General features: G+C 36.4%; 1 protein-coding gene across 1 annotated transcript; it reads left to right on the forward strand.

Annotated features, from left to right (window-relative positions):
- The first annotated feature begins 7174 nt into the window (after window positions 1–7174).
- Window positions 7175–7915, forward strand: LOC148880264 (putative calcium-binding protein CML13). Its single transcript, XM_088962137.1, has one exon. The coding sequence runs from the start codon at window positions 7281–7283 to the stop codon at window positions 7722–7724; it is 444 nt and encodes a 147-aa protein (XP_088818263.1). The 5' UTR covers window positions 7175–7280; the 3' UTR covers window positions 7725–7915.
- Window positions 7916–10780: the final 2865 nt, after the last annotated feature.

Here is a 10780-nt window from a genome sequence, read left to right on the forward strand (position 1 = left end):
GTGTCCTCTTACAATAAAGAATAAGCACAAATATGGAAAGTACAACGGTAAAGGACAATTGCGACTTTACAAGAAAATAAAGAAAGAATAATGTACATAAGATATAGCATAAAAGGGTCCTCCCAAGCGACATAAATTAGCCTTTACACTTTATTCTACTTCATGTCTTAATTTACTTCATTTGTTTTGCAATCAAACAAAATAAGCTGAGATTTGAAACAAAAATAGGCCAAAATTTACACTTAAATCATTTGCATTGCCATGGTTTTGCATCATTGCAAATTTATTTACATTGCGACCAAGCATAGACTTCAGCTCAATTTGGAAGTATTACAACTATAAACATGTATGGTGCAAATATATGTTTAAAAATACAAAATACAAGGCTTTATACTATAGACATTTGTATTTGCACTCTTTCTAAACTGAGCCTTATGCCCCTTGTGGAATGTAATCTTAGTGATAGTTGTTAGAATGCATCCTCAAGACTTTCACAAAAATATTAAAAAAGCAAAAGGATTATAAGAAAAACAAACAAGTGTATAAACTATAACAATTACAAAATCCTATTTTTCTGATCATTCTATTTAACATGGGTTTATTCTTAGGACCTCGACTTTTCGAGGAGTTCTTGCTGCCCGACTACTTTCGAAAGCCATTTGAAAATATGGCAAATTTTGGCATCTTTGAGGAAGGGCTTCCTTCGATTCAAGTACTTGGTCAATCGATAAAGGTTATGGTGGCTGATCAATGGTCGCTCCTTTGGTTTATCAATGGTCGCTTCCTTCGAGTGAGGAGGTGAATCGATGGTCGCTCCTCTGGCTATAACTACAACAACCGTCGGTGAGAAAACTAGAAGGAAACAAGTGGCTTATCATTTTCGCTTCAGAGGAAGAAGCTTATGGAGTTTTTCATTCACGAAATCAATTCCTAAATGGAATGTAATTCTCCTTATTGCCTTGGATTCTGATACACTATTTGGAAAGTCGAAGTAGTGGCTATGGTAAGTGGTGGATCAAGGCCTTTGGTGGTTCCTTTCTCGGTCTAGTGCCCAATTATGTTCAAAGAAGTTAGTGAAGCAGTCAGGGATTTCAACTTTGTAGACCCAAAAAACCTCACCTGGTAGAACTTTGACTTACTTTGTCTTCTGGTCTAGAGCAAAGGGGTTCGGGATATATCGAAAACTACAGAGTTCGTTGTGAGAGAGGCATAACATATTTTCTACGGGTTGCTGTCGAAGAACTTGAGCTACCATTGGAGAACTGACCGTCATGTAGTTGTAACTAGGAATCCATCTAGAAGTTGCCTATTTTGTCTAACTTCGGGAGGAAGTTGCACCCTATTTTGGAGTATGAGGTGGGGATTGGGACTTGAGGCAAGCATCTCGTTGGGGGTGGTTGTATAGATGCCAATTTCAAGAAGAATCACTGTAAAAGGAAACAACGCAGAAAGAAGTGGTTGCAGTCAAGCAAAAATGGAATAGAGGAAAGGGATAGGGAGATTCAGACAAGGTCAAGGTTGCCAGTGTTTGAAGCAAAGGTTGGGGATCGAAATCTCTCCAAACTAACAGGCGGGCTTTCGTTGCTATTGCTGGCATCAGAGAGACCCACTGAACCTAGTGCCATTGAATATAAGGTTGCCAAAGATCCCAAAAAAGTTAGCCACTTCTGGACAATAAAAGGCGGCTTCCTCAATTTTAAAAGAACTACACATTTTTCAATGACCGGGGAGTTAGTCTTCATTTTCCAACCTGGGGTATGGGTTGACCCTTATGGGCCAACCCAATCTCATTTGCATCTATGCCCAACATCAGTCCCATTGTCTAGGCTCATCTCGACTTGTTTTGAAGTCCAAGATGTTATTTCTCTCTCAAGGAGTAGTCCCTTTAAGCTCCATTTGACGTCATTTTGAGGTAATCAAAGGTTTTCCTCGTGAAGGGGCAGTTATGAAACCCAATCCAACAACATTTTCATTACAAACTCTAGATCTTGCATTTTGCCAGAGAGGTCATAAGGTTTAGGAAGTGCTACATCCAAAGGAAAGTCTTGTAGCGACAGGGGTCAAGCGAAGCGAGTGAGATCCTTCTAGTTTTCCAAGAAGTTAAGGGTGACCTTGCATAGGCTTGCATTAATGAGAGGGTGAGAATAGGGTCCTTTCGATTAAATGTTCAATCTCCACAAAGCACGAATTAGTTGAATTGTTGAAGACAATGGTACACCTTGATCAAAGCTTGTGAATTGGAATTCAATGCTATTTTCAATGTTAAGCTGAATTTCCATGTTCATAAAAAAGGGTTTCCTATGTCATTAAATAATTAGTCTCTAAATCCACCGAAGAGACAATGGAACATGATCTTGCAAATTCTCATTAGTTGGGTTTCATGTTCGTGGTTTTTTCTAGTTCAACTCAAGGGTGTACTAAGATTCCCAACATCGAATGGTGGAGCTTTAGGTCCTCTTTTGATTGAGCTTCACCTACTATCTCATATCCTCCACCTCCAATGCTTACTTATATGATCCCAATGGCTAGTTCGATGATCCCAATGGCTAACATTCAAACTCATCAAATCCTTCAGCTCCTACTAGTTTTTCTACTGACACCCAAAACCCAAAAAAGACAAGTCATCTTGCCATAACTATCTGTGTAAGCAAATACTTGATACAATTGAAAGGGTGGTAATAGCTAGGGTTTTTTTTTTTTTCTCTCAAGTTTTGTGGTGCTCTCATTTGGCTATTCTCCAAAAGGCTGAAATTGCAAAAAAATTTAGGCCCCATTTGGTTCCCAGGAATAGGGGTTTAGAATTGGAACCGAAATGGGCTATTCCGATTCTAGCTGTTTGGTTGGAAAGAATCGGAATCCCATTCCCATTCTTGCTGGAATGGCATTTCCCCATTTGAGGGAATGGACATTCCCTACCCCTCCCTTGGGAATGAAATCTCATTCCTGTTGATTCCAATTCCCATTCCCATTCCTGTTGAACCAAACAGACTATGAGAATAAGCCATTCTGATTTCGACTCCAAAGGATTTTGATTCTGATTCTGATTTTGACTGTGAACCAAATGGACCCTTAGTGTCCCTTGCACCAGATATCATTAAGACCCCAAAAGATTTTATTTATAGAGAGCTGAAGTACACAGGTGTTTTGTATAAAAGTGTTTAGCACCAATCACTTTCTCATTAGTTGGGTTTTATTTTAAAAAATTGAGAAAAAAATGGAGGATAAATTTGACATTTGACTTTTCTCTATCTATATTTAATGACAATGACAATTGTCAAAAAACTTGGGGGTACTTTAAGACAATATATAAACAGGAAGAATAGAGTTAGTCATTTTCCTAAACCATAGAGGTACTTTAAGAAAGTTGCCCCTACGAATATATATAATATATATAAATATATATACCGTTTTGTTTAGTTAACTATCGGTTTTTTAGGTTAACCAAAACCAAGCGGAGCACCCGTACATGCCATATAACAAATTGATGGCCGGTCCTTATTTGGTAGTAGAGCTTGGTTTGAATAAACTCTATATTATGTAGAAAAGTTGTCAAGCCCATCTACCGATCAATCTCCACCCAAAATCTACCTCATTAAAGGCTTGGCTAAGGGGCTTGGAAAAAAGGGTCAATTGTTTTGTTTTTTTTCACAAATGAATAAGGGATTAGGAGCCACCATTAATTTGGTCCTATTATTTGGCCCAAGTTCCAAGAATGGATGATGAATTGTTGCTTCGTCCAAATCTATGGGCGTAGTTTGGGCAGGTTAGGCCTTGTTTGGTTCCTTGCTCTGAGCCTTATTCTTTCAATTCTTTCTCAATCTAGGCAAATATGTGTAAGAATGAATAACTTTAGAGGGTTTGGTTATAAAATTCTTACTATAGGTCTCATTCTTTTCAGAATGAAAAATCATCCCATTGCACAAAATTTGAGGTAGTTTGTAGTATAAAAAATAACCATGCTTCATGTTCATTTTTTTTTTCAAAGAAGCTTTGTGTTAGTGGTTTATGACCGCCATTTTAGGTTTACAAAACCTCTAGAATAGATGTTTACTAGCAGACAACCATGAAAACTTATGTTGAGGGACATTGACCACTTTTCATCTGTTGGTTTTGGAGACCTAGCCTAGTGGTCATAAATCGTTGGCATAAAGCTTCTTTAAAGAATGAAAATGAGTAACATAGGGCACCTTTTTACGATGTTTTATTATATTTTATGATTTTATTAATATATTAAGTTTATTGAATATACCAAATTGACAAAATTGTTATGCATTTTGTACTTTTTCATGTTATTATTTTATTTTTAATTTTACAATTTTTAAATTCTATTTGCATTTAGAAGTCCCATACTTTTTTTTTTAATTTGCAAAATTGCCTACTCAATTCAACAATTAATTTTAAATAGGTGCTAATTGCTTCTTTTGGGTTGTGTTTGGTTTGAAGGAAAAGCTAGGGAAAGGAAGGGAAAAGTATGGAAACCTGTGCAAGGTTTGTATAGGTTTCTCTTTCTTTCCATTCCTTTCCTTACCTTTTTCCTTCAAACCAAACACAACCTTAAATTCTCTTTTCTTTACGCTATCAAATGCATAATCTTTTTTTACTTTTTGTCAATTTTGTTTTTCATATTTTGCATTATTGATGTGGGGTCCACAATCTACATGTTGATTTGTGGTTTTTGTTGGCGAGGGTCTTGCATGCATGTTTCAACTAAAGTCGGATTTGATCCTCACAAGACTGTGCTCACACTGGGGGTGGGATTTGTTGAAACCAAACCGGTCCTACTGGTTTTTGCATATCTCCGAACCGATACCACCGGTTAATCAGTTAATTGGTTTCGGTTATTATGTTCATAACATATATTATAAATGAATGTAAAAATATATATATATATATATGTATTATATATAAATATAATACATATATATTTATATATATTATATAGTTAATATGTGAGATATATTAAAAATATACATATAAATACATATATCAATCGATTCAGTTTTTTTTTCTAAGTTCACTGAAAACCAAACTGGTCATTTGGTTTTTGAAAAACACCAAACCAAAATTGAAGCAATTGGTTCAGCTGATCACAATTTTCAATTTAGTTTTCTCAGTTTGATGTGGTTTTTGATTCTCGGTTTTTTACCAGATCCCCTAGTTCACAGTATGAAAATATTCTCAAAGCAGGACTATAAGAGGCTATGAGAATAGTGTGGGGACACACTTGCGAGGATAGAATTCGATATCATTTCCTCTATAAAAATAGTGGAAATGTAAAAGTACTGAAACTAGCCTACCCTTGAGATAAGAAGTAGAATGATGCCATCATTACAATGAGTCCACCGACCTTTTTACTACTATAGATAGAACTCCAAGAATAACACCAGCATACTCAGCCATTATGGCTCTCCACATGACTTAAGGCCCTTCCCCCACATTACAAAGTATAAGCAGTTTTTTCACCAAGGCACCACCAATGTATTGCTCAGTGGTCTTTCCTTTCAAGGCCTTTGCAATGCTGAAAAGAGAATGGAAGATGGAACCAGACAACTGAAGATAAAAGCCACAACCGGAGCTCCATGCTCACATAAATAGTGGTACATAGAGTAGAATGACCATATTTTTCATCAACTTTCCGATAATACGGATTATCTGCAATGGAGTATGCTTAAAAGAAGCAGATTGAGAAGTTCCTTAGTCTTGGATCTTTGTCTACTATCGATCTTTGGGTTCTTGGACCCGTTTAAAGTTCTAAATGATTAAAACTATGAAAATTTCATCTTGGTAGGTTTCAGAACATTTAATTCCTTAGTTTGTTATTCGTCTTCTTGCATTGTGTCTTTCCAAATCGTAATCGAAAATTGAAGTCCCCGTGAGCTTGGTATCTCTCAGAACAAAGGAGTTGAGTTAGTTTAAAGCGCAGAAGTGGGGGATAATGAACAATGTCTTCAGTCTCAAGGTAGAAGATAATGAATAGTCTCTTCTATCGAAGGGTATTTTTTATTTTTCTAAAATTAATTGATGGACTATTAACAGAAGGGACCTATTAGACACATTTTGAAAGCTAGGGGTACTGCAAAAACACATTTTAAAGTTTGGGGACTAACTTGAAACAACCCCTAAAGTTCAGGGTAATGATAAGGAATTTTCCCAAAAATAAAATTGAAATTTGTAACCAAAGGGTTCAAATTTATTCCTTGCATTGAAAAGAGTTCTTATTTTCTTTTGAAGAAAAAGAGTTTAGTTTGTAATAACATTTTCTCATATTATCCATTCTAGAATTTTATTATTGAATATAATGAACAATAATGAGAGTTGAATGAGACATGACTTAGGATTGAATTTGGATATGCATATGCTCCTTTGAGAACAATCCTCACAACCACATCTTTCATAAATAATTACTTACAAGAATAGGAGATGTTTCTGATGTACAACTAGAACATGTTGTCAGGTTGATGTGAGGAACGCTCTATGAGGACTAAGGAGTAGATCAGACTCTTTAGAATTGGGATTTTGTCAAAATTTGAATGGCCCAAGTTCGAATTAATGCAATTCGGGCCAATCCGAATTGCACTCCTATCCAAACCAATGCGAGAGATACCACCAACCCGAGTACCCGACTAGGTTTAGACAAAATTAACAAATGTGAATATGGGTTCAGTGATTGTTTTCGCCTTGCCACTAGGGGTGCTAATGGTATTCGAAAATCTGATTTTGAATTTGAAGTTGGACATAATTAAATCGAATTCAGATCGATTCAATAAATATCCGAATTCAACCAATTATTTAATTCTTATATATAATATATAAAATATTTAAATGTTTTAATTTATATATAATAATTAAATTATATAAATAATTTATATACTTATATACTTTATATAAATAAGATATTTATTTTATATATTTATTAATTACCTAAACTAATTAATTAATCAAATTCGAATAGAATAAAATATTCGAATATTTAATCGAATTTGAATTAGAATATTAATTTTCAATATCCGTTGCATATCGAATTTTCTAATGATGCATTTACAGCCCTAAAATTGCCTTAACAATTCAAAAAATAGCAACAAGAAAAAAACAGATGCGCTACGCACCGCTGATGATGAGATCCAAACCCAGGAAATCGGAAAGTTCCCGCTCGCTTGCGTCATTAAAAGGGAGGAAACGAGGCTCAGCGACAAAACGGAGCGCCACACGCTGCGTTACCATTTTCATTCCTCACGCAGGATTTTTGACAAACAGAAAGGCATTAAGGGAGAGGAGTAACGATGGGAAAGGATCTCGGCGACGATCAAGTGGCCTCCATGAAGGAAGCATTCACGCTGTTTGACACCGATGGAGATGGTCGGATCGCAGCGTCGGAATTAGGGATCCTGATGCGATCTCTAGGAGGAAACCCTACACAAGCGCAGCTCAAAGAGATCATCGCTCAGGAGAAGCTTACCTCCCCTTTCGACTTCCCTCGGTTCCTGGAACTCATGAGCAAACACATGAAGCCCGAGCCCTTCGATCGCCAACTCCGTGATGCATTCAAGGTCCTTGACAAGGACTCCACCGGTTACGTGGCCGTTTCCGAACTCCGCCATATCCTCACCAGCATCGGGGAGAAGCTCGACCCCTCTGAATTCGATGAGTGGATCCGCGAGGTCGATGTTGGATCCGACGGTCGGATTCGTTATGAAGATTTCATTGTCCGGATGGTCGCCAAGTGAGATTTTATTATATGATCAAATGCTCACCAGTTCACCCTGTTTAATTGCTCCTTGTAGTCGGTATGCTCATTTCTTTTTGTTGTTTGGGCTTTTAAAATTTTTCTTTTTGATGATGGGTGCTTTCCCCCCTTTCTGTTTGTAATCTCAATTGGACTAATGCCTAATGCTGATTAATTGGGAGATCTTGGACATCTTGTTGTTGTTGTTCTTGATGCATTCCTAGAGTTTACCTGTGTGCATAATATGTGGGCATGTATGTGCATCATTGTTGAACTTGTGGGTATTCTGAAGAAATTGAGACAATGTGCTTGAATGAAAACTAAAGGCAGCATTTTCTTTTTTTTCTTTTTTTTTTTTTCCTTTTTTCGTTTTGTGGAGTCATCGGCTTCCATTAGTGCAAATTTAGAGGGAAAAACACCACATGAGCTAGAGCCTAGAAGCAACAATGAAATGCCATACCAGTAGATACCCTAACAACACAGTTTACAGGGTTTAAGTACATGTTCTTTTTTCTGGGCTTGGAAATAGAGCTATTGAAATTTTCTAGTGTTGTTTTGGTTTGAGGAGGGAGCGGGAGCCAAACAAAGCTTGGTGTTGTTGTAGATAGACTTTAGAATATTACAGATAGATATCTTGTATTGTCATGGTATATTCACAAGATGAACAACAGAATGCCATGATGCTATATGTTTTGATCCTGATTCTGAATATTTATCTGTTTGGGATTAGGTCTACCCTGAGGCATGCCAGAGCCAACTATTTACAGAACTAGATTAATACAGAAATGCTGGACTGCCACTGGCACATAACCATTTATTTTTCAATGAAGTAACCAGAAACAATCTTTTTTATTACCAAGAAAAGTTAACCAGTGAAACCAAAAACACTGCAGTGATCACCAAAATGTGTTATTCATGTTACATCCCTACCGCTTGTAGATGATCCATACGGCAGAACCAAACCATTATATGATAGTAATACAACTTGTTTATTTGAAAATAATCAAAATATTCAAGAAGTAAAAAGGTGACTATGGGCTCTTAAATAAAAGAAAAAAGAGAGAAGTTCAGTACTTTTTGTTAGTGTTGTTTGATTGTTGAAAAAGGTTATCCTGGTTGGCCAAAGCGACCTTCTTTTCTTTTCCTGTTGATAAGAGAGACCTTCCACTATATGGGCCCTAACGAGGTATTTGGCCAGTTCAGAGTCTTCAGACTGTCTTCACTCTTCACAAAGTATCATGCATTGCCATGCTCTCCTGTCGTGTGAACAAATAGACATTGAATAATTTACATCCTTTTCTTACAAAAAACACGTGGTAGAGGCCCCATTATCGAATTGTGTGTGTGTGAGAGAGAGAGGTATTGCATGGCTGCATGCATCTATTTACTATCTAATAGTCCTTCAATCCACCTTGAAACCCCTAAGAAAAGACGCATTCATTGCATGTACTGAAACTATCAGTTCAACCTGAAAATGTTTCAATTTACACGGTTCTTGTTTTGGGGTTCTTTTTTTTTATCAAAAAACAATCTTCTATCATACTGAAACACCATTAACATCTTTGCTTTAAAAACCCAAAAGAGAGGAGACCCCAAGGGGAAAACATGATATTGCTACAACTGTTTATGTGCAAGTGTGTTATTTTATGATTTCAATGTATTTCATCAAATATCCCATAATGCCCAAGATACAATACGTTGGTTCAGTGAAGTCTGGATAACCTTGGAAACTATGCACTTTCTTAAAAAAAGGACTGAGCACAGTTACACAACTAATGGGGTGTTGGGCACCATGGTTTTGTTTCAAGGGAAGGAGAGGATTTTTTTTTCTTTTCTTTTCTTTAATCATTTCATGGTACATGGTGATCTTTTTTTTTTTTTGGGTAACCAAATGGTGGTCATAACATAAACCTAGTTATATTTGAAAATTTGATCACAGGCCAAATATTTGAAAATTTGGGTAATCAAATGGTGGTCATAGCATAAACCTAGTTATATTTGAAAATTTTCTAACCAACCAATGGGACTAATTATTTACAACAAAATACGTCAAGTATGAATACTTAAATGGAGATAAAGTAATAAGCCTGGTTTAGACAAAATACATTCCCCTTATACCCAAAATAAAAGTAAGAGATTTTAGGGCTATTTGATAACGGCTGAAGAGGGTGAACTGAATGACCTTTTCCTTTGGTTTTCAGTGGGTAAATTAATTAAATTATAAATTAACCCAACTTAAGTTCAGCCATGAAAGGTCACAAGTCACAATCTCCATAATATCTTATTCACTAAAAGATAAAGCAACAAGTTATTAAATTCAATAAAGCTTTTAATTCAGCTGCTTAAGTTGTTATGGACTTACCCCCTTAAAAGAAAAGCTAAGAAGTAAATGAACCATAACAATTACATAAATCTAGAAATAGCCACACAACTTTTATTATACTAATACTTAGGCATTCTCACTTAAGTTGGGGGATGGCCCTAAATCCCAATACATGCTGCATCGGTTCTATGATAAAGATAGCAAAACCTCCATTAGATCAGGGGATACCAAGGCACAATATGACAGAATTTTGTTCTTCTCATACTGATGATTCAAACTCAAGAACCAAAGCTTACCGCGAAAAGGAATTTATTCTACTAATTTATTTCCATACTTTGTTTGTTACTTGCCTCCCATGAATTGTGATGCACCTCATATGATATTGCAAGTGCCTCTCATCTCATTTGGATTATTTGGATTTTGATGAAATTGACGACTGCTCCTTGTTTGGTGGCAGAGTCTAGTTTGAACAAAAACTAGGTTGTGCAACTATTAAATGGTTTAAGTTAGTCCCAGGCCCAGGTACCCAAATTCCTATAGGTGTTCCAACTCAAAATTATTAAAGGCTTGGTTAAGCCGGTCAGGATTCAGGAGGACAGGAGCCACCGACCACCGTAATTGGTCCTTTTGGTTGATATTTTTATTTGGCCAAGTTAACGGAATGAATGATCAATGATGGATGCATCGTTTCTCCGTCCAAATTAATGCCAGAGATACCCAGCAACCCGAATACC

This window comes from Nelumbo lutea, chromosome 1 (assembly GCF_056320005.1).
Source record: "Nelumbo lutea isolate HS-2025 chromosome 1, American lotus-T2T, whole genome shotgun sequence".
NCBI classification, from domain to species: domain Eukaryota; kingdom Viridiplantae; phylum Streptophyta; class Magnoliopsida; order Proteales; family Nelumbonaceae; genus Nelumbo; species Nelumbo lutea.